Source organism: Pseudocercospora fijiensis (assembly GCF_000340215.1).
Source record: "Pseudocercospora fijiensis CIRAD86 unplaced genomic scaffold MYCFIscaffold_3, whole genome shotgun sequence".
NCBI classification, from domain to species: domain Eukaryota; kingdom Fungi; phylum Ascomycota; class Dothideomycetes; order Mycosphaerellales; family Mycosphaerellaceae; genus Pseudocercospora; species Pseudocercospora fijiensis.
In genome coordinates this window covers 3,587,429-3,611,284 of record NW_006921534.1, presented here as the reverse complement: position 1 = coordinate 3,611,284, position 23,856 = coordinate 3,587,429, and the positions used below count along the sequence as shown (strand labels likewise).

General features: G+C 47.1%; 5 protein-coding genes across 5 annotated transcripts; 2 read left to right on the top strand and 3 right to left on the bottom strand.

The window, feature by feature from the left end:
• Window positions 1-10,169: 10,169 nt before the first annotated feature.
• On the top strand, window positions 10,170-11,808 carry MYCFIDRAFT_152730 (uncharacterized protein; the record flags this gene model as incomplete). Its single annotated transcript, XM_007926942.1, has 2 exons — window positions 10,170-11,446; window positions 11,502-11,808. Exons 1-2 carry the CDS (start codon window positions 10,176-10,178, stop codon window positions 11,806-11,808), a joined length of 1,578 nt encoding a protein of 525 aa, XP_007925133.1. The 5' UTR covers window positions 10,170-10,175.
• Window positions 11,809-12,304: 496 nt separating this feature from the next.
• Window positions 12,305-12,955, bottom strand: MYCFIDRAFT_195533 (uncharacterized protein; the record flags this gene model as incomplete). The annotated part of the gene is made up of 1 exon (XM_007926941.1): window positions 12,305-12,955. One exon carries the CDS (start codon window positions 12,953-12,955, stop codon window positions 12,305-12,307), a length of 651 nt encoding a protein of 216 aa, XP_007925132.1.
• An 809-nt stretch (window positions 12,956-13,764) lies between these two features.
• MYCFIDRAFT_134557 (uncharacterized protein) lies at window positions 13,765-14,766 on the bottom strand (the record flags this gene model as incomplete). The annotated part of the gene is made up of 1 exon (XM_007926940.1): window positions 13,765-14,766. One exon carries the CDS (start codon window positions 14,764-14,766, stop codon window positions 13,765-13,767), a length of 1,002 nt encoding a protein of 333 aa, XP_007925131.1.
• A 189-nt stretch (window positions 14,767-14,955) lies between these two features.
• Window positions 14,956-15,444, top strand: MYCFIDRAFT_195531 (uncharacterized protein; the record flags this gene model as incomplete). The annotated part of the gene is made up of 1 exon (XM_007926939.1): window positions 14,956-15,444. The coding sequence occupies one exon, from the start codon at window positions 14,956-14,958 to the stop codon at window positions 15,442-15,444; it is 489 nt and encodes a 162-aa protein (XP_007925130.1).
• Window positions 15,445-15,463: 19 nt separating this feature from the next.
• MYCFIDRAFT_163309 (uncharacterized protein) lies at window positions 15,464-22,725 on the bottom strand. The gene is made up of 2 exons (XM_007926938.1): window positions 22,441-22,725; window positions 15,464-22,360 (listed from the first exon to the last, which is right to left on the bottom strand). Exons 1-2 carry the CDS (start codon window positions 22,621-22,623, stop codon window positions 15,728-15,730), a joined length of 6,816 nt encoding a protein of 2,271 aa, XP_007925129.1. The 5' UTR covers window positions 22,624-22,725; the 3' UTR covers window positions 15,464-15,727.
• Window positions 22,726-23,856: the final 1,131 nt, after the last annotated feature.

Here is a 23,856-nt window from a genome sequence, read left to right as displayed (position 1 = left end):
CCGCATAGGCCTATTAGTTGTAGCTTCCTCCCTATTATACTATCTATAACACCTTCTATATATCCCTCCTTAAGCTATATTACCTACGCGAGGGGGATAAAGCACCTGCTAAATACGAAGATATACTAGCGGATAGGGAAGAGCTATAGTCTATAGAACGTATCCTATAGCACCGGACTAGGAAAGGCAAGAAGGAGTACCTATTAAGATAGTAAGGCTATTTACCTAAATAGGACTCGTAGGAAGCTGAAGGTTCCTTTAAGGATATAACCGAGTTGTTAGATAAGTATTAGACTAGCGTAAAGAACAAGAAGAAGGCTAAAAGCTTATAATGTTACTACTAAGCCTAGGAATAATGCTACCCCGGGGTGCTATTAGCTAACTAATTAGAGACAAGCAATTGTTAGTAACAAAGGACAATAAGACTATACTAGGCGCACTACGACGCGTTAACTAATTGCCTGCTCTTTTAAGGACTCTACCTCTTTACTAATGCGCCCTATAAGGCCCTTCTCCTAGTATTTAGGTCCCCCTTTTGTTCCTTTATTCTATCGAGGCCTCGAGGCCTAGGCAATCGGCGCGGCCGGCGCGGCTATATTAGTAACGGTGTTGCGGAGTATATTGTTAGTCGAAGAAGGAAATTAGAAGTAAGGTAAAGTTAGCGCTAAGACGACTAGCGCTACTATTGTTAATATTACTTGCTGTTGTCGCTGCGCCTATAGACGCAACCTTACCTGCACTACGAGCCTAAGGTACCTTTAATCAAACTTTAATCAAAGCTTTGAGCCTATTAAAGGTTTGATTAAAACTTTGAGGCTAAGTCAAAACTTTAACTAAGTCAAAAGATTAAGCGACTAATGGACTAACTAAGGGCAAAACTATAGAGCTAAGCTAGCCGGGGTCGATCTTACGGACAATAGGTTACTCCTCGATCTATCTAACCCTTTAAGCGAGGCGAACCTCTACTACTGCACTTATAATAGCCTTCACCTATAGAAACTAGACGAGCTGTGTTTTTTCTAAAAAAGATAAGATAAGATTGACAATTAAAGGCTACTAAACCTAACTAATTAGGGCTAGTAAAACTACGAACAATAATAGCCCTCGTAATAATAAGAACAAACCCTCGGAAGCGGACAACCCTCGGAAGCGGATATAGCTAGGTCTTTTAGAGTAGACGCAAAGAACTCGGTACGATATTACGCAGAACGGAGGCAGTGCTATAATACCTCGTACGTCTACCTATTATAGCAGGGAAGACGCGCTCGTATTATAATTAGTCGAAGGCCTCTAATTCTTATAGATACATATTACTTTATAGTTTATTGTATAAGGAGATAGCGCAGTTAGAGTTGCATATTGTATTGTTTAGAGGTAAGGTTTGACATAGTTATATAATCGGTAGTTGCGTATTTAATTTAGCGCGGATTAAGCAGCTTATTAGACCTACTAAGTTAGCAGCGATAGAGATTAGAACAAGACCGGCTACGAGGGCGCGGCCTTTAGAAGGGAAGCGTATATTAGGGCTAAAGAGGCTATACGTAATTGGTATATAATTAGGCCGAGTGAAGCTAGGGTCTTGATGCCTTAGGCAGGGCTTGGCGCTTAGCGTTAGGCCAACTCTCCTACCTTCCTCCCTCTCCTCCTAGATCCTTATCGAATACTACACTAATTCACTACTACCCTATCTACCTGCTAATATAACCCTTCTTACATGCGACCTCTCTATACTATAGTAACTAGCGAGCTTACTATTATAGTGCCTCTTTAAAAGCTTTTATCTAATCGATTATTTAGCGGGGATATAATATCTACCCTTAAACTTTAAATAACCTTTATCGTCGATCGACTAATTACTCTTACTAGATCGAGTCGTTCGCCTACTTACAAGCCTATTAATACGGTTAACAGCAAAGGCGTCTCTCTGCTAAGCCTGTAAAAGCTTATCTATAAACGATTAACTATCCCTATTTGTAAAGTTATTTAATAGCACCCTCGCGGTTAAACGAGGTACGTATTATATACATCTAATAGCACTAGCAGCCGGAACTACTACAACCTCTTCTGCAGTGCTGTCGCTATATAGACTATTACTATAGATAGCAATATCCTTAATCGAGTTATTATAGCTCGAGCGATCTACGTCCTTCTTAACGTATACTAGAAGAACGACAACTCCGCTATAGTATTTGTTGCCGCCGCGGGGTCCGGAAGTCCGCTTATCTTACGCTTGCTTATTAACAATACGGGCTATAGCAATCTTATACTATAGGGTTAGAAACAAAGAATTAATGTATTAGGTCTCGCTATCGTAATTAGGTCGCCTCGATAGGCTATTAGTAGGGTTGCTTACGCCTAGCCGATATAATATATTAAAATCAAACCCGGCGAGGTAGACGGCCTACCTAGCCTATCGACCTATAACCCTAGTAACCTTAGTAATGCTACGGAGGTTGTTATAGTCTGTATAGACCTAAATAGTATGCTATACACTATCGAGATAGTGCCTCTAATGTTTAAAGGCCTCGACAATAGCTAGGAGTTCTTGCTCGTAGGTCTTATAGCGACGCTCTATATTAATTATCTTCCTCGAGAAGAAGGCAATCGGGTGCTAGTAATAGTTACTATCTAATTGCTATAATATAATAGCCGATATAGCGAACTGTAAAGCGTTAGTTTCAATTCGGATCTGCTTGCTTAGTACGAAATAGTGTAATAAGGGGACATTAGTAAAGCGTTGCTTTAGGCCGTTAAAAGCGGCTTATGCTCTATTAGTCTATTTAAACTCTCTAGTTAGGTTGGCCTTGGTTTTAGTAAGCTTAGTTAGGGGCATTACATGCTATAAATAGCCCTTAATAAAGCGGCGGTAGAAATTAGCGAAGCCGAGGAACGATTAAAGTTCCTTAATAGACGTAGGAACAGGCCATTTAGTAATAGTTTTAATCCGATTAGGGTTAGCCTTAACACCCTTAGTTAACACGAGGAAGCTAAGGAATAACACCTCTTTAGTAGTAAAGGTGCATTTAGAAAGCTTACAATACAAGCTATAGGCTCGCAGGCGATCGAGCACCTTACGGACTATAGCCTAGTACTCCGTAATATTAGGTAAGTGTATATAAACTAGGATGTTATCTAGGTAAACTATATAGAGGTAGTCTAGTAGGCCTAATAGGGCCCGGTTAATATAGGACTAGAATGTAGCAGGGGTATTAGCTAGCCTAAATAGCATAACTAAGTACTCGAAATAGCTATAGCGAGTGCGAAAGGCTATCTTCTATTCATCGCCCTTGCGAATACAAATGCGGTAATAGGCGTCCTTAATGTTTAATATAGTGTAGTAGTAGGTACTAGAAAGGCGGTCGAGGGTCTTATTAATAAGCGGAAGTAGACAGCGGTCTTTAATAGTAACAGCATTGAGTCTACGGTAATTAATATATAAACGTAGGCCGCTATCCTTCTTTAGCACGAATAGGATAGGTATACTAGTAGGGCTGTTGCTATACCGAATTCGACTATTAGCTAGGTTTTCCTCTAGGTACTTACGTAGCATAGCAAGCTCTCGTTTACTAAGGTTGTAGAGGGGGCTAAAAGGAACCTCCTTGCCCTCTATAATATCAATCTTATAATCCGTCTCTTTAAATATAGGCAATGTCGATGCTAGGTAGTATTCGAATACATTAATATAGGTTTCTCGAATAGGCACTAGTATACGAGAGAGCTAATTAGGGTCTATACTATTAGGGGGTATAGGTTTATCGTTATCTCTACCGAGAAGATTAGCTGTCGGATTAGCTAAGGCAGGTGTTAGGTTGCTAATAAATAGGACCCTAATATCGTTAGGGCACTCGCTAACATTAATATGTTTAATGTCCTCTTTTCTAGCGATTCTAAATCGCTACTTCTAGAGGCCTAGGTCTATAGCTATAGCGTAGTACTTAAGAATAGGGTTGCTAATAACAATAGTAGCTCCCCCGTATAGGTTGTCTATATCTACTACGTAGGCAGTAAAGTCTAGTAGGCGTTTATTTCCGAGGTCGTCCTTTAGAACTATAGGAACATAGTAGGCCCTATAGATCAAGTGCCGAGCGTTATTAAACTAAGCAAGGGTTAGCAGGTCAGTCTTCGGCAGTTGTCGAAGGTCTAATTACTTAGCTAGGCGATAGCTAATAAGGGCACTAACTGAATTTCCTAGATCTAGTATAACCTTAGTTTAATAGGTAGTGCCCTTCGTGTCCTATACAAGGTAGGAGCGTATTATAGCTAGCACAATGTCGATAGTCTTACGCCGTATAAGGCCAACAGTTAGTACGGCGCTTACTCTTTTTTCGACTAATTAAAAGAGCCGACTAGGGTAGCATTAGCGGCTAAAAGATGTTTCCTATACTTAGCTAAAGTACGGTTAATTCGGGCCTAGTCCTTAGGTTTGTCGCATTAGCCTAGTAGATAGCTAGTACTATTACAATTAAAGCACTTCAATCCGGTTAGTAGGCTGCCGGAGCTATTGTTGCTGTTATTAGCCGAGCGGTTAGCATTATAGGGATACGAGCCCCTTCTACGGCCCCTATCGCGGCCTCCTCTATATAGCCGCCGGCTACGGCCTCTTCTACGGTCGTTACTGTTCCTATTGTTAGCATTGTTGTTATAGTAGGAACCTTAGTTTCCTCCGCGGCTACTACGGTTGCTACGGTTAGTACTAGTTAGTCGGATCCTTAATTCTAGTCGTTATTAGAGCTAAATAGCCCGTTCGGCTGTTTCTACTTCGACTATGAATTAAATGCGTATTAGATTGGCTTGTTCGAACATACGGCGACGGTCTAATTCGAGGATAAGCTCCTATCTAAGTTTTAGGCGTATCTCGGAGATCTATATAGAATTAGTCTTAGGCGGAAGGTCGTCTTTAAGGGTTTTCAAATAGGCCTCGAATAAGCGAGCCGATTAATTAGTCTTCTACTTAGCTCGAAGATATAGGTCCTAAGCATATTGTTGCCTTAGTATAGGGTTTCTAAGGGTATCTAGTATAATAGTTTTATAGGTCTGCTACTAAATAGCGGTCTAATCGTTAAGGGAGTTAAAATAGTTATCCTATATACGCTTTAGGTCGCTATTAATGTACTGCATAGCGTATACGACTAAGGAATAGTCGTCTAGTAGCGCTCTTAGCGCGTTACGCTAGTTAAGTTTACAGTTACGAATATAGTCGTTATACTGCTTCCGACTAGAGCTATTAAATATAGTGCAGTCCTTAAGTTTAGCATCCTTCTTTTAGATAGGTAGTAAAGAAGGTCCTACTATTGGCTTAGTAGTAGTTGTTAGAGATTCCTAGAGGCGGCGAATCTCGAGAAGATTATCCTTTAGCTATTGTTCTTAACGTAAGGTAGTAAGCCTGTTTTAGGTAGCTTCTTAAAGCCTCGCTACTAGCTAGGGGCTAAAGGCTAGTTAGCTATATCGACGGTTAACAATATTGTTAAGAATGTCGTCGATAGGCAATTCTAGGTCGTTACCTAGAATTATAGGTTCTTCTTTAATAGGCTCTCCGGTAGGCTCTTTAGTAGGAGGTACTTTAGTAGGCACTTTAGCGGGAACTGTGCTACTAGCGTTGTTATTGCTAGCGCTACTAGCGGCAGTACGGTTGTTGTTTCGTAATAAGCCGGCTATTATAAGGGGCGACACTAATAATGTATTATTAGCCTCTAAGATGCGGATGTAGCGGAATTAGTAGATATCGGCTTAGTATGCTTAACTTAGTATAATAGGCCGTATAGAAGGCCTTGCTTGATAATTAGTACGGTTGTTTCGATAGAATAGTACGTATAGGTCCCGTTCTTCGGGCGCAATATAGTTAAATTAGTCTTATTCGTAGCTATACCGCTAAAAGCTTAAAATAAGGACTATCTAGCTGCTGCCCTTAAAGGGTAGATCGAATACTATATAAGAAGGGTATATTAGCAGGTAGATAGGGTAGTAGTAGGTACGAGTAGTATTCGATAAGAAGCTAGAAGGAGAGGGAGGAAGGCAGGCAAGTTAGCCTATTGCTAAGCGCTAAGCCCTGCCTAAGGCATTGAGACCCTAGCTTCACTCGAGCCTAGTTATATACCAATCACGTATAACCTCTTTAGTCCTAACATACCTCGATCTTTCCGACCCTTTAAGCGAGGCGAACCTCTACTACTATACTTATAATAGCCTTTACTTATAGAAACTAGACGAGCTATGTTTTTTAAAAAGATAAGATAAGATTGACACTTAAAGGCTACTAAACCTAGCTAATTAGGGCTAGCGAAACTACGAATAATAAGAACAATAACCCTCGGAAGCGGACAAACCCTCGGAAGCGGACATTACTAGGTCTTTTAAGAGTAGACGCAAAGAACTCGGTACGACATTACTTAGAGCGGAGGCAGGGCTGCAATACCTCGTACATCTACCTATTATAGTAGGGAAGACGCGCTCGTATTATAATTAGTCGAAGGCCCTCAATTCTTATAGATATATATCACTTTACAGTTTATTGTGTATAGGGATAGCGCAGTTAGAGTTAGACATTAGGCTGTATTAGAGGTGAGGTATAATATAGTTATATAATTAGGTAGTTAAGTGTTTAATTTAGCGCGGGCTAAGTAGCCTATTAGACTTGCTAAGTTAGCGGCAATAGAGGTCGTAGAACGTAGACAGGCTACGAGGGCGCGGCCTTTAGAAGGGAAGCGTATATTAGGGCCAAAGAGGCTACACGTAATTGGTATATAACTAGGCTAAGTGAAGCTAGGGTCTTAGTACCTTAGGCAGGGCTTGGCGCTTAGCAATAGGCTAACTTGCCTACCTTCCTCCCTCTCCTCCTAGCTCCTTATCGAACACTACTCGTACCTACTACTGCCCTATCTACCTGCTAATATGCCCTTCTTATAGTAGGTCGATTAGTAGGTCGATTAGTAGATCGATTAGCAGTTCGATTAGCAGTTCAGCTAGCAGTTCGATTAGTATTTTAATTACTAGTAACGGTTTAATTTAAAATTTCGGTAGTAGTTTAATTAGTAGTTTAACTAGTAGCTTAACTAGTAGTTTAATTAGTCGTTTTATTAGTAATTATATAAATAGCTTGATTAACTATTTAATTAATAGTTTAATTAGCAGTTCGATTACTAGTTTTAGTTTAACGAAAATTTTAATTAGTATTTTATTAGTAGTTTCTTTAATAGTTTTATTAGTAGTTTTATTAATAGTTTTATTAGTAGTTTTGTTAATAGTTTTGTTTCTAGTTTAGTTAGTGGTCTTAGTACTTTAATTAGTAGTCCTATTCGTAGGTTAGCTCGTAGTCTTAGTAGTTTTACTAGTAGTTTTATTAGTAGTTCTGTTAACAGTTTTATTAGTAGTTTTATTAATAGTCCTATTAGTAGTTTTACTAATAGTTTTACTATTAGTGCTATTTAAGTTATTAGTTTTATTATTAGTTTTATTATTAGTTTCATTATTAGTTTTATTATTAGTTTTATTATTAGTTCTATTATTAGGTTTACTAATAGTTTAGCTGATAGTTTATCTAATAGTCTATCTAATAGTTTACCTAATAGTTTAATTAATAGGTTTGTTAATAGTTTTCTTAATACCTAGTCCTACTAATAGTCTAATAGTCTAAAGTTACTAGTAGCTCTACTAATAGCTTTATTAAAATTAATAGTAAAATGTGCTCCTAGGCGGCTAGCGCGTGCCTAGAGGAGTGCGAGCGAAGCTTTCGCCTTATATATACTAAGCTAATTCGATTCTTTAGACCTCGAAGCTAGACCTTGAAGCTATTACTATTATTATACGATTTAGTTCTATTAGAATAGTTTATTAGGAATAAGTATTTTTATATTTTTGTATTACTATTTTTCTTTTCTAGTATTTTAGATACTACTTTATTATTTTCAACTTTACATATACCACTTACTTTTATTCTAGTTTTCTCTAATTTTTTATATCTATTACTACTTTTTATATTATTAAAAAAACTATTTTTAATTTTTTTCTTTAATGTTTTACAGTTTTTCTATTTAGTATCTTACTTGTTTTACTTACCTATTTTATATTTTCTTATTTATTTTTATCACACGTTTTCTTTTTTCTCATACGTCTAAGTCCTCTTATTTATATCCTTATTTATTACTTGTTTTCTATCTTACTACTTAGTTTAGTACTAGCTTATTATTTAGTCTATTAATTAGCTTATTATTTAGTTTATTATTTACTTTGTTCTCTAGTTTTTTATTTAATCTATTATTTGCTTTATTATTTAGTTTCTTCTCTAGTTTATTATTTACCTTCTTTTTAACTTTATTATAAGTTATTTATTTACTAGAATATAATTTATTTTATTAATTGTTTAACTAATTGTTTAACTAATTGCTTTACTAATTGTTTAATTAATCATTTAATTAATTGCCTTACTAATTGTTCTACTATTGTTTTATTTATTGTTTTATTAATTGTTTTGTTAATTGTTTTGTTAATTGTTTTGTTAATTGTTTTATTTATCGTTTTATTAATTAGTTTATTAATTGTTTTGTTAATTGTTTTGTTAATTGTTTTATTAATTGTTTTGTTAATTGTTCTATTAATTGTTTTATTAGTTGTTTTATTAGTTGTTTTATTAGTTGTTTTATTAGTTGTTTTGTTTGTTGTTTTGTTAATTGTTTTACTAACCAGGATAGTACCCGTACGTAAGTACTTCTGCTCCTTCTACTTACGTAGTAATAGCGGTAGCGCCCGCGAGTTTTTAAATTTTATATATACCTAGTATAGCGGAGCCGCGAATTTTAGGGTTCCTCGCTCTTATTCTCGCTCTCGTTCCTTTAATATTTTTCGGTAATTTTATAAATTTAAATCGTATGTTTTCTATAATTAAAATTAATTTTTCTATAGGTTCTTTTATTAAAAGTTGTTTTATAAATTCTTTTATTAATGTTTTAGTTAATTTTCTTATTAATTTTCTTATTAATTGTTTGTATATTTTACTATATATTTTACTATATATTTGAAGTATTAGAAGGAAGGCAAAAGGCTTTACTAGCGGTTGTTCGGGAAGTCGGCGGTTGTTCGGGAAGTCGGCGCTTGTTCGGGAAGTCGGCGCTTGTTCGGAGATACCGGCGCTGGCTCCGAAAGTCTCTACTTATAGAAATTAACTAATTAGGTATATAGGATTCTAAAATCCGGGGTCGGCTTAGCGTTACGTATAGCTAAGTGCGTATTCTAGCAACTAGATTAGTACCTACGTTGCTATTATAAGGCGAGCTTCGCTCGCAATAAAGTCGCGTAAAAGTTAGATACGTAATTTTCTCGGAGGTTGTGTTCTGCCGTACCGTCCTAGCAGTTCTTATAGAATTTAGCTAATTAGAGCTTTAGCTTTTAGAATCCGGGGAATTACGTAGTAACAACTCGGCGCAATTAGCTACTATAGTACCCTTATTAGTATAAGGCGAGCTTCGCTCGCAACTATTAGTAGTCTTACTAATATTTTCGCTATAGGGACCTTTATACTAGTCGATAGGCTTTATATTTAGTAGGATATAGCTATATCTAGGTCTTTAGTATACGTTAAGCTCCTACTAAGTTTTTATTAGCGTATTACGCTTATATCCGGGATTCGTTAAGCGCTTTCGATTTGCGTTCTACGCTAAAATCCGGGGTAAGTCAAATTTCCCTTTAATATTTGTTTCGATTGACGTTCTACGCTGAAATCCGGGGTAAGTCAAATTTCCCTTCAATCTTTGATTGCATATTACTTCTGCGAAATTTCTTAGCCAATCATTTCGGTCTTAGCGGACAACTTGGATTTTCGCGGGCGGTGGCCGCGGTGTCTAGATTGGCAGCTGCGCTGCCAATAAGGTTTTCTTTCGGCACCGAATCGGAGATGAGACCCGCTCGTTCCGATCTCATCTCTGGCCATGCTCTTCACGACATCCCTCTCAGTGCTTGCTCCTCACCAGAACGAACGTCGGCATGCATTCGTCCGAGAGCCCTCATGGCTCCCCCAGATCCCTCCAGACCTACGCAAGGGCTACTGCCAGCTCTCGTAGCCACATAACATGTTTGTTTACAGGCTGATCACTGCGCTCACGCCGGGAAATCTTGGCTTCACGTTACCTTGCTATGAGTAGCAGCCCACAGCATCTGAACATGCTCTGGTCCGCAGCTTGAAGACTATGCTTGTTATAATTTGGCTCCTTCTTGCTGCTCTTTCTGGGGCACAAGAGAATTTAATAGCTCATCTCGACTATGGCAGTTTCAAAGGCGCATATTCGTCCGAGTACAACATTTCATACTGGCAAAAAATACCTTTCGCTGCAAAGCCCATCGGACCGAACAGGTTCAGAGCACCTCAGCCGCCGGAACCAATCACAAATGGAACGTTCGACAGCAGCCAGACCTTTGACATGTGTGTTCAACGTACGACGAACGGGTCAGAAGACTGCTTATATCTGGGACTATACGGTCGACCGTGGAGGACAGGGCAATCTCTCCGACCTATCGTTGTCGTCTGGCACGGCGGTGCCTTCATACAAGGAAGCGCCAGTTTCACGATCCCTCCCTCAGCCTATCCGATCTTAAACGTCAGCGCACTGAACGATTTTGTGGTAGTCTATTCGAGCTACCGTGTCAATGCTTTTGGATTCCTGCCTGGTCGTCACGTCGCCGAGGATGATCTTAGCGATCTCAACGTTGGCCTCCTCGATCAGCAGGCAGCTCTCAAGTGGACTCGGAAGTACATCAAGAACTTTGGTGGCGATCCGAGGAATGTCACAATATGGGGTCAGTCGGCAGGCGCAGGATCAGTCATTGCACAAGTGATTGCTAAAGGAGGGACATCTCTTAGGCTTTTCAGCAAAGCCTTGATCTCGAGCCCATTTTGGCCGAGAACTTATCGCTACGACTCGTCAGAAGCACAGGAAATCTACGATCGCTTTGCAGAGCTTGCCGGATGTGCCGGGGATGATTCTCTTCGCTGCTTGAAGGCTGCCAATCTTCAGACCCTCCGCAACGCTTCCCTAGCCATCAGTGCCACTCATACTTACAATACTTCTTCATACACCTGGGCGCCTGTCATCGACGACAAGTTCCTCTGCCAGCCTCTGTCACAAGCCTCAGCCCAGGGAGATGTCAACGTGGATTTTGCTTTCAGCACGTACAACTCGCACGAAGGCGAGAATTTCGTCCCGCCCGGCTTTCAAAATGCCACAGGAGCAGATGGGTTCAATTCGTCCATGGCTTCTTTTGATGCATGGCTGGAAGGCTTTCTGCCCAAGCTTTCGTCGGGAGATCTTGATCACGTTAAGACACTGTACCCTGCATCTGGCGAGGTCGATAGAGTCGACTACCAGGGCACTTATGTTAGAGCTGGCTTGGTGTATCGAGACTTAGTGCTAGCTTGTCCAGCGCTTTGGACAGCGAAGTCTAGCCGTGCAGGACAGTATTTGTGAGTCGAAAAGCCTTATCACAGCTAGACAAGCGCTCACGCATATTTGGTACAGGGCCGAATACACGATCGATCCTGCTAAACATGGCAGCGACACGCAATATTGGAATCAAGTCAATCAAATCCAGAAGACAGATCCCTTGATCTACGATGGCTATGCTGGCGCGTTCGCATCATTTTTCCAGTCAGGCAACCCCAATCTGCACAAGTTGACTGCTGAGTCTGAGCCTGGTGTGCCAGAGCTGATTGGGACGAAACAAAAGTTTGTGGTCCGAGCTGACGGATTTCAGAATTTACCCACAGTAGAGCTTAAGCGCAGGTGCGACTTTTGGCGTAGCGTTGCTGCGAAAATCCCCATCTAGAGTGTCGTTGCGTATGCGCCCGTTGCTTAGCCAGTGAATGGTATGCCTTTCGCAGCTGCAGACTTCGTCCAGGTCTCGCAGCAGCGACAAGTCGGCTGCAGGCACAAATCGAGATTCTCCATGAGGACAGTGAGCAGAACATCCATCTAAGGTTTCTCCTCGTTACGGAAATGCAGTCTTGTTCCAGTCTTCTTCCTTCAGCACACTGATGGTCTCCTCTCTAAGAGGCCGCTGGACCTCTGGATATTCGCAAAGCCGGATCAGACATCGACCAAGCGTCACTGTAGTAGTTTGTATAGCAGCAAAACACCGTCTTAGCTTTCCGCGGTCAAATCGTCGTCTGCGCCACAGCAGCAAGCTGTAGGACTTTGCGAATGCCACGAACAAGAAAACCTCGCCATAGAACCTCCGACTTTGATATGCTTAGAGAACTCGGTGAGTTCGATGGCGTTCGGAGATGACTTTAGTTGTCCATTGAGCACAACTAGCACGAGCTCTACTTGTTTTCCACCACGCCCCACTCCTTGGGAAACACGAATTGTAGAATCCCTTTCTCTGCTGCACTTTTCCAACCAGCCACGACCAGGTCTTTGATCTGTTCCTTGACCGCATTCGCCTTACTCGCCGCGGCCAGATATACGGTCATCTCGCTCACGCACACCACCACAACATTTTTCAGCCGGGGCACATCCGCCAACACATCCTCAGAGAGAAGGCCGCCAGGAGCAGTGCTGTAGACAGGTGGATCGACACCCCAAGGCGTAGCCCTAAGCCACTGCACTTCAATTTCGGCCCTCTCCAAAAAGCTCTTATGCTTCTCACTCAACCGCGCCTTGACCTGCTGAAGATGCGAAACACTGTCAAAGTGAAAAACGTTCTTGGAGTAATAGGCCTCCAAACCAGCGAAGTAAAAGTCCTTGCACACTGCGATGACGGGTAATAGAGGGCTTTTTCGCATGCGCTTCCGCTTCGGCGGGTGCTGATATCCGGCTGGAAAACGTTGCTGACGTGACCACTGAGGGATATCTCGAAGGTTTGCGATTTCATTGGACCAGCGGGCCTCTTTGCGTTCTCGAAGCGTGATGGGTGAAGAGACCGTTAGGACGTGCCCGATTATCTCCACCAAGAGTTCTTTGGGTAGATCCATGATGGTTGTTTTGCTCGGAACTTGAGGGGTAGGTGGAGGTGTTGCCGCCTGACATGCGGCCTGTCTGGTGTTTGCGGCGCATTTCTGGGATGAGCGTTGCTGCTTAATTCTTGGTCTCTTCGCAGGCCGCATTCCGGCGTCGATGGTGTTGCAGTCGGAGATGTGGCGCTCTGGCATTGTATTCCACGATTCACTATCGAAAATGATGACCTGATCTGTTCAGATCCCGGAATACCAGAGTCCTGGAGCGGGCGACGAAGCGGACTTGTGGAGACAAACTTCCGACAGCATTCGGTGCAAGCGTGGCAACGAGCAATACGGAGCAGTATAGGAGAAGAAGAGGATGGATGACCGGAGCCGGGGCCAAATCATATGCGAGGTGACTCGTGTAGCAACAGAGTGCACGGACCTTGAACCCTACAGATTAAAAGCGGGGCCGGGCGGCTGAGTGAGCATGGCGCCAAGGCCATGCAAGTGACTGAATCAGACTGATGAGTCTGATGAATCTCCCCAGGCAAAGTGCAATTCGTACAGGACAGGAATGCTCACGTCGCAAATTGGTGTTATGAATGGGAATGGTTCTGAAATATGTGCAAAAAAAAAAACGCTCATCGAGCATCCGAGCTACTTCTGTGCAAGTCAAGCCATATGCGACACAGAGGCGGCACCTCTTACGCCTCCGGATTCAGGCACCTCTCCCGAGGCATCGTAGATACCAGCTACATCGGCCTTGCGAATGCTGCAGACACCAATTCCTTGGCGAAGGATCACCAGCTGAAGTCATGCCAGGGAATAGGATTTCCAAGACCTCAAGACGTATACACGCCTGTAGGTACGGCATGGTAACCTCTCTTTCCGATTCTATGGGTCAGATCACTCCGATAGTCGAAGCCTTGACTGATCAATTCAACAGCATGTTCAAATGTGTATTTGGGCCTCCACTCCAGATCTCGTACTGCCTTGGACGAATCGTAAACCCGATCCAGCCTATCAGGTAATTTCCAGCCATGCTGAACAAGCATTTCTGCATGCTTTGGGACTGTCGCTTTTATAGCCTCAGGAGCGTTCGAATCCAGCTTGCTGAGCAACACAGGCCTCTTCTGGAAAGGTGGCGGTGCGCTGATGATGTACTTGGCCCAGCCGATGTCCTTCGCTCGTCTCATGGCGCATATGTGAGCGCTGACAATATCTGAGATATCTGCCCTCCGGTAGAGAAGCTCGTTGACTTTAAGATTGTCGTCATCGTAAGCGAGCCTCGAAGCCTCGTTATCGTCAGGCTCAGGAAAGAATCGAGAAGTCTTCAGGACCAGGGTGGGCATCTTCGTTTCCGATTGTACCAGCTGGCAAAGATCTTCTGCAGCGACTTTCGTAGCTCCATAGATGTTCTTTGGTTTGGGTGTGACTGTCTCGTCGATCCATGCTGCAGGCTGCCCAGGGTTTGGTGCTAGAGCAGAGCCGAAAGTAGAAGTTGTGCTGGTGAAGACGAAGGCATCAATGCGACCAGTCTTGCTTGCCTCCTCCAGAAGTATCAATGTGCCTTTTACATTCGTTTCAAGGAATTCTTCCTTCTTGTGAGAAGCGACATGAGGCTTGTGTAGAGTGGCTGCGTGGAGCACATATCGAAGCGATGTATGTCTCGCGAAGATTCCCGCGATAAAATCACGATCTGAAATGCTTCCAACCAAGCTGGTATGACCCGAAGGCAGAATGTCAATCCCGATGGGCACATAGCCACAGCCCGGTAGTTCCAGCATGAGAGCATGTCCGAGATGCCCCGAGGACCCAGTGACCAGGACGTTCGGTGCCTTCATCTGACGTATTGCGTATTGCCGAGACGATGCTGCTTGCTTTCCAGAGCTCAAGATACCTGGCCTTACTTCTTTGCCTGCGATGACTATTAAAGTATGTCCTTCCACCAGGATTGACTCACACCTGAAGGTCAAAAGCCTGCCCTGCCCCGCACCGTCTCGTCGTCAGAGATCATCGCACCTTCATCAAACATGTCATCTGTGAAGCACTTGGTCAGGATCCGCCCAGAACAGTCCAGAGACATTCCAGACATTGCAACGCTCATCACCACGGCATACTCGAACAACACTCGTCTCAACCACCTCGCCCTCGCTCCCGCCCTCTCACGTCTTCGCTCCGAGAGCGCGCTTCATCATTCTCTGGTATCGACATGTGGTCACGAGCAGGTCGTGGGCCACATAGCTGCTTTTCCAGTCCTCGTCGACGGTCACGACCAAGATTGGCTTGGCCTCGCGCCGCTCTCTGTGAAATGGGAACTGCAAGGGCAGGGAATCGGAACGATGCTGGTCAATGAACTGTTGAAAGCTCTTCGGGAGGCAGGCGTAAACGGCTGCGTCGTTGCAGGGCGGCCGAAGTTCTACCAAAGATTTGGCTTCCAGCGAGATCCGAATCTGAGATTCGCAGGAGCTCCAGCAAGTGCCTTCTTAGCATTGCATATGAACGGTCCAGCCGTGAGTTGAGAGGTGACTTACCACGAAGCTTGGAAAGCCGTCTGAACGTGCACAAGTTGTATCAAAGTTTTATCTATATCATATCAACATCCCACGATCCAATGGAAACGCCGTGTCCTGCGCAATGACAAAATGCTTCCTCCAAGGACATCTCGCAATACGCCGGCCGCTGTGCTGTAAAACGCACAAATACGCGAAGCATCAGTGTCTGAAACACCTCCGCTTTCAAAATCCAGCATCGAAATCAACATCGGCTGCAAGGCCAAGCAGGCTTACCAGGCTTAGCAGGCTTCTATGCCTTCTGCAGCCACTGAAGAACCTCCTCCTTCTCATCCACAGGCAACATGCTGAGCACTTGCGCAACACCCTTGAGACCTCCGCTCTTGTGGCTGCGCATGAGAGTAGCAACGTCGTAAGCGATGGCGTCAGTCTTCATCGCCTCGATCTTATCCGCAATGCTCTTCCTGTTCTCCTCGAACCACATAGCGACAGACATGTCGTCGGTCGCGTACTTGGGCAGACCAGACCAAGACTCGAGAGTCTTGAGACTGTTTGATCTGCTGACCAGCTCCTTGGACTGCGAGCTGGCGATGCGCTTGAGGACATACTCCTCATTCAAACGGCGGCGGAGACGCCAGTAAAAGAAGCGACGAGCCTGAGCCCACTGCAGCGGCGCGCGGATGGCGCCCTTGGCCTTCATGCGACCAGCACGATCGTGGAGGTCTGCGTACTGCAGCGAGATCTGCTGGTAGACGGGGAGAAGCTGCTCTTCGCGCCGAGTCATCTTCTTGCGGATCTCATTCTGCTCTTCAGCCGAGAGGCTCTTGTCGTTCAGCTTGGCTCTGAGCTCGGCGTAAGTCGCGTCTAGGCGAGCCATGGTCTCGAGCTGTCGCTCCTTGCGGTACTTGATGCCGACGATACCCTCAGGCTCGAGAACACCACCACGTGCCTCCTCATCCGCGTACATCTCCATCATCTCTGGGTTGATGGTTGGGTCAACGACGACCCAGGATCCACCACGAAGCTCACCGAATGGCGGAATGTAGATGAACACTGGCTGTTCATATTTGACGAGGGCATCGACAATGTACGAACCGTACTTGAGCACTTCGTTGTACATGTCGCGTTGACCACCAGAGAAACCACGCCAGTTGGCAAGGATCATGAGTGGGAGCTGCTCGCCGTTGTTGAAGTCACGAATGGCCTGAGCGGTCTTGAAAGCGCTGTTGGGGTACCAGACTCCACCGGCTTCGTTGGTGATCTGCTCGATGGAGTCTGGGTTGGCAGGGTCGGCTGGAGTGATGTTCTCGACAGAGCGAGTCTCAACACCGATGACACCAACTGGAATGCCTCCAAGACGAGCGCGGCCGACAACAACAGTGCGGGCCCAGCCACCAAGAGCCTCCTCGAAGGAGTTCTTGTCGAAAAGACCAGACTTGAAGCCATCGTCAGTCTCAGCACCCGCGATAAGGTGACGGACATCGTATGTAGCCTTTTGCGGTGGGAAGAATGTGATCTCACGGTCCCAGGTGTCTGCAGATGGTGAGATTGGCACTGGAGCACCCTTCTTTTCTGGGACGAAAGACAACCAGCGGACCATCTTGGATACACCCTCGAAGTCGTCATCAGCAGTCATGTGCGAAACACCGTTCTTGTACATGATTTGTGTGCCACCCAGCTGCAAGTTGGAGGTGTACACCTCACGACCCAAGAGCTTGTTGATGGCTGGTGCACCAGTGAGGATGATTGGCTGTCCCTCGATCTGGATCGCACGCTGACCAAGACGTACAAGGTAAGCACCAATACCGACAGAGCGGCAGGTGACCAGTGTGCAGGTAAAGACGTCTTCGTAAGCACGCGAAGTCTCACCAGCGATGAGACCAGAGCCCTTCAAACACTCAACACCCAGGCCGTCTTCGGCACCAACAATGGTAGTAATCTTGTGGCGAACCTCGTTGCCGACCTTGATAGGCTCGGTGATGACGTGCTTGAGTGCGCCATCCTCGAAGCGGGCCTTCTTGTCTGGAGTCAGGTAGAGGTAGTCGAATCCGGCTTCCTGCTTGCTTGGGTCCTTCCATGCGACAGAGAAGTGTGGAATAAGTTCCTCAGCCATGCCGATGCGAGCACCAGAGTTGGCAGACAAGTAGAGACGCGGGATGCCCAACTTGCGGGCAAGCTCAGAGCACTTGTGGAAGAAGCGATCTTCCTGAGGACCAAACGATCCGATCTTGTGAGTGATATCGTTGGCAATGATGATGAAGCGACGGCCACGTGGGTATTCCGGAGTCTTGGCGGTGATGATCCAGCCGACCATGCCAATGCCGTTCGCACCTGGCTCTCGGTTGACTTCGGCCAGGTTGTCGGCATCGTCGATGACAAGTTCGCTGTACTCGATGCACTCGCCCTTGATGGGCTGCTTGTCCTTCATGGCTGGGTGCTGAGCCACAATCTTATGCCATTCATTCTCGATAGCTTGACGGAACAGCTCAGGGAAGTCGTAGACGTACTGAGTACCCATGATGTGGGCCTTGTAACGCTTTGGCTGCAGTGCGCCCTTAGTCTCGTAAGGTGTGCCGACAGGACGCAAGTGCATGCTGCCAATCTTGACAGATCCGCCAATGCTGTGGAAAAGCCATTGACCAGTCTTCTCAGACTTCCGCTCCTCGTACAACTCAACCTGGATGATGTATCCGGATGTGTTGGTGATGTTGACGCGCATTGGGAGAGGTGCGCCAGTCTCTGGGTTTGTGCAGACTAGGCGGATCTCAGCGCCAGTAACGCGGAGTCTCCATGCGCGACGACCGAAGCGGTCAAGGAAACCACCGAGGGCCTCTTCAACCTCCTTGGGCGACAGTGGGAAGGTGGCCGAGAAGTTGATGAAGATGTGGTTCATGTCAGAACCGTTGTTACCAACGATTTCCATGGCATCCAGGATGTCAGTCATCAAGCGGTCAGCCTCAGAGATCATGTACTCAGCAGTAGGAATCTCCTCACGCAAGTGACCGGGTCTAACAGTCGCTCTTGTGAAGTATCGCTTGTCGGTCTCAGCGTTCTTGCCGATGGCCTCGTACATGTGGATGTTTCGGTTTTCGGTGAACACGGGCTTGATGTTGAACTTCTCGAGACGACCAAGCTCAAGCTGGAAGGCAAGCGCTGGCTCAATATGACGGATGGAGGTGTCTTCCTCGTATGTAGGTCCGCGGAAAGTGTAGTAGCCAGGGTATGTGCCATCCTTGTGACCGCAAATGAACGTCAAGCGACGCACGCGACGGGCAAGTAGCTCCTCCTTGTACTCTGCGACGATTGGGAGCAAGCGAGCGAGAATTTCCTTGTCGTCCAAAGACTCTGCATCGCGGACTGCGACGTTGCAGACAGCGGTCAGGTCGTCGTTGCTCTCTGGAGCCTGGGCTGGACCACGCTTCTTAGACAAGTCAGCCATGAGACCACCATCAGCCTTGCTCTTGGCACCCTTGGCAACTGGGAATGCCTCGAGTGCTTTCATGAGGTACTCATCGGCCTCATCGATGAATGGCACTGGCACAACCGCACCACGTCGGTTTGGCTCAGAAGCTCCGACCTGGCGACCAATGTAGCTCATGTCACTGATACTATGCACGCGACTGAAGCCCTCCGCCGGGGTGCCTGGTGTTGATGGGTGGGAAGACTCAATAGGCAGGCCGAACTCGGACTCTCCGACCTTCCGGAGGGCGAAGTCCCAAGCAAGGACATATGGCGCATCGTTGTCGGTCAAGTAGTCCAGGCTCTTCAGCTGGTAAGCACGGTATGCGCGGCGAGTGTACACTTCCAAAGCGGCGAGGAATGTAGGCGAGGGCCTTAGAACGAAGAAGTGGGGCAGCACGTCGAAGACTGTGTACTTTGAGTCAACGACCTCCTTGATGACCTCGTAGTTTGGTTCACGGTGATCCCAGCCGCTCTCGCCATATCTTGACTCCAAAACGGCAGATCGGAGAATGTGCTCCATCTGGTTGGTTCGCTCCTCGAGAGAAGGCATGGCGCACTGGATCAGCAGCTCACGGGCCTTCAGCGCAACTTTTGCAGTTGGGCGACCCTCGAGGTCAGCCAGTCTCTGCAGCGAGCCGCGCAAGTACTTGGCAACGTTGCCGACACCTGGCTGGTTTGGTCTGTAGGCAGCCAAGATCTCGACAATGAGGTTGTTCTTGGCTTGAGCACGGGTGTGCGACAACACTGTCTGGACGACATCGGCAGTCTTGTCCTTGTTGGCGTCACGGAGCGATAGGACGACTTCCTCATCGCGGTTCTGTCGAGCTGAGAAGATGGACTCAACATTGGCATACTGATCGAGAAGCTCGTTGATGACCTGGAATTCGTGAGCCTTCAAGCCATCGCTGTACTTCTTGATGATGTCAGTCAGCGGCACGAGCTGTCCACGAAGCAGCTCAGCGTCACCGGCAGACATGTCTGCCAAGAAGCGGTCAAAAGCCTTCGACAGCTGCTTGGCTGGGAACTCTGTCTTGCGGCTGTGTGATCGCTTGACAGTCTCTTCGAAAGCAGTATCAAGCTTGGCCGGCATACGAGAGTGCAGGGCAGACGCTTGCGCGTTCCATTCTCCGTATGGCAGCTCCGGATCTCTCAGGACCGCAATGAGCTCCCTGAGAGTCTGCTTCATGATGACCTGGTTGTCATAACCCTGCAAGATCGATTCCACGACACCGCGCAGGAAAGCGTATCGCTGCGGTGGCTTGGTACCAAGGACGACTGGCGTGCCCATGTCTGGAAGTTGGCCCAAGAAAGGCTGCGCCGACTTGACCTTGGATGGGTCATCGAGAGCTAGGATACCAAGAATGTCACCCGCAGCAAGTGTGGCACCTGGCTGCTTGATGAGGTTGACGACACCGTCTTCCTGGGCAATGAGAGGCATGTACATCTTCATGACCTCGACCTCGGCAAATGCTTGGCCCTTCTTGACGTGCTCACCGTTTTCGACCGCGAACTTGACGAGCTTACCAGGAGATGGTGTTCGGAGCTGAGTTGGGTCGTTCTCTTGCTCAAGAAGGCAGGTCTTGCCATCGACGGACATTCGGATCGCACCAACTTCCTCTTTCCAGTAGACGTTGTGCGACCGACCGCCGAGAAGGACAAGAAGGCCACCATCGGACAACGTTCTGATGCCGACAAGCGCTTTGCTACCATTGATGAAAAGGGTGTAGGAGTCGCGGCTGCTGCGAGTGGCAGTGAACTTGTACTTCATGCCCTCGTAGATGAACTCAATAGGGAAGACCGTTTTAAGGATGTCCTTGGCGGGCACTTGACCCTTGTCGAGACCCTTCTTGTATTCTTCGAAGCAGCCTTCGCTGGCAACGTGGGCCTTGGTCACAGCACCACAAACGACCGCGACCATTGGGTCTGGTCGGTCTGCCGTGAGGCGTTTGCTGATGAGCTCGTCGAGCCATCCTGTTGTGATGGTGTTCTCCTCGAAGGCTGGAGTTTCCAACAGCTTGATGAGGTACTCGACCGTTGTCCTGAAGTCACCACGAATGCTCAGCTCTTTCAGTGCGACAACCATATGCTTTCGTGAAGCCTGTCTGCTCTCGCCGTATGCGAAAATGTGACCGAATTGCGAATCGGAGAAGTTATGGATTGCGGAGGCGGCACCGACTGAGAAGTAACCCCAGACATTGCTAGAGGATCGGAAGTTCAGCTCGTGCATGGTACCCGACGATGGCTTGAAACCCTCGCCAGGATCTTCGGAGGTGATACGGCAGGCCGTGCAGTGGCCCTTTGGCTGCGGCCTGCGCTGCTTGCCAGAGCTGTCGGCTTTGGTGAAGTTGAAGTCGATTTCGGTCGCTGTGTGTGGATCCGCACCGTAGAGCAAGCGAATGTCACGAATGCGGTGGAGAGGAAGACCCATGGCAACCATGAGCTGCGTGGCTGGAACGTTGACACCCGAGACCATCTCAGTGGTAGGATGCTCGACCTGAAGACGGGGGTTCAGCTCCAGGAAGTAGAACTTGTCGTCTGCGTGCGAGTAGAGGTACTCCACCGTACCAGCAGAGACGTATCCGACAAGTCTTCCCAGCGAGACAGCGGCATCTGCCATCTGCTGGAAAGTGTTCTGGCTTGCGATTGTGACTGGCGCCTCTTCAATGATTTTTTGATGTCTTCGCTGCACAGAGCAGTCACGACCAAAGATGGAGATGTTGTTGCCGTACTGATCAGCCATGAGCTGGACTTCCAAATGTCTCGCATTGCCGGCGAGCTTCATGATGAAGATTGGTGAGCCAGGGATTTCGCTGGCAGCAGCCTTGTACAGTGCTTCGAATGTCTCCTCGTTCTCGACCTTGCGGATACCCTTGCCTCCACCTCCTTCTGAGGCTTTGACCATGACTGGAAATCCGATCTTCTTGGCTGCTGCGAGACCTTCCTGCCATGAGGTTACGCAACCCTTTTGGTAGACGTCATCGCGGACCGTGACGATGTTGTTCTCATCGATCTCAACCTCGTCCACGCCCTCTCCAGACCATGGAATACAGGGCACCTTCGCGTGTTGTGCGACAATGGTGGAAGAGATCTTGTCACCCAGTGATCGCATGGCCGAGCCTGGTGGTCCAATGAAAATGATCTTCTTGGGCGATGCAGCGAGCGATTCGGGAAGCTTGGGGTTCTCAGAAGCATGTCCCCAACCAGCCCAAACAGCGTGGACGTTCATTCGCTCGGCGATATCGACAATGAGTTCTACGTTGGCGTAGTTGTTGTTGTTGGTGCCACCGGGCACTTCCACGTACTGGTCCGCCATTCTGATATAGTCGGCGTTGGCAGCCAAATCTTCTGGCGTCGCCATGACAGTGAATTGGACGGCGCGCTCGTTGCCGAAGGTTTCGTAGGCCCATTTTCGCACTGATCGGATTTCCTTGACCGCTGCAATACCGTTGTTCGCGATCAGGACCTGTTTTGGTTGTCAGTCCCATTCTCAAGTGTGGCACAGAGTCGTGCATAGCCGAAAAGCTTCAAAGGCACAGGACTTACGTTCGTTATGACAGTGTGTCCATCGTGTGCAGCGACAAAGTCCTTCACTTTGCTCGGAGGTGCTTTATCCAGCGCATTGCCTCCAATGAAGTGCGATGCGAGCTTGTATTTCGCCGAGTAGCTGCTAGGATAACCATTGGTGTGGCCATTGGCCTTGGCGGCTCCTCCGACTGCGTCGGCCATGTTCGCAGTCTCTAGAAGTTGTGAGGAGAAGTGAAGTGTAGTTATTAGGGAGGAAGCTGGGCTGGGCTGGGCTGGGCTGGCTGAGGCGGAAAGCTTTCGCTCAAAATGCCCAGCTGATGCCGATCAATTCGTGGCGCGAGAAGTGCTGCTGCTCAACGCGAGGAGCGAAGGAGCGAAGGAGCGAGAGGAGTGAGCAGAGTGAAAATAGCAGGCGATGCAATTGCCAAATATTGCGGAGTCGGGAAACAGCAGATGGCTCGAGCGACGATTAGGTAGCGCAGCAGTTGAACTTGCTGGGATTGTGGGGTGCGACGCGAGAACGACGAGAAGCCCGCTCGGCTCGGGGCTGGCTTTTTATTTGGCGGGTTGTTGGCCGAAGGGAGATGCGGAAAGTGCAGGCACAGCTCGATCTATGCCCCTATTGTAGGTGTCTGCGTTGATGTAGGACGACGAGGCAGAGAATGGTTAAGAATAGGGGGAAAGGAGGGAGGAGGGAAGAGGGAGAGGAGAGTCGAAGAGGTCACGGCGGGACGGTGAGGCTGATGGGGATCTATATGTACGTATGTGCATGCCATGCCATGCCATGCCTTCTCACGCACGCCTCTACACCAAATTTCCAGCACTCCGAGTCCGAACGGGGCTTCGCTTCATCGTTGAACAACTTCTTTAGCCCCGCGAAGCAGCTCACGGGCGGGCACGGAAGGTCGAGTCCCCCGGGGCTCATGCAGCGTTATTGGGGCGCGCCGGGGCCATTGAGCCACAACAAGCTGTGGGTGAGCAGCTCAGCAGAAAGTCGCCCTACGCAAGCGGCAAGACCCTTCGTGCACATCCTGGCTCCGCATGGTTGGGACGGAGCAAGCAGCGACATCACGCTGCAGTCCCAGATTTCCAGCGTGCCTCTGCAAGGTACCTCGTCGCCAACCGATCTGCTCGATATCAACCACTCCTCCTACATAAGACTTATTCCTGCCCATATACCACAACACATCCCCACCGTCCTCACCATCCTCACCATCCTCACATCCTCCTCCACAGTCCCTCGTCGGGCCTTTGCAGCTCAGGAGTCGTACAAATGATCCGTCGCCAGTCTTCCGGCCTCCGAAGAACCATGCGGCAATCCTTGCACTGCTTGGCTGCGTGAGCGTCACAGCGCAGCTGCAACATCCCGCCGGAAGGCGCCCCGAGCTTAAAAATAGTCTCACACCTAGGTATTACTGTCCGTTTCCCAATCGA

What these genes read in the sequence shown, in the direction of transcription:
- MYCFIDRAFT_163309 (XM_007926938.1), bottom strand. Translation starts at nt 22,623, where the DNA reads ATGGCCGACGCAGTCGGAGGAGCCGCCAAGGCCAATGGCCACACCAAT. An exon ending in GACACACTGTCATAACGAAC is followed by an intron (nt 22,361 to 22,440) that starts GTAAGTCCTGTG and finishes CAACCAAAACAG; the next exon opens with GTCCTGATCGCGAACAACGG.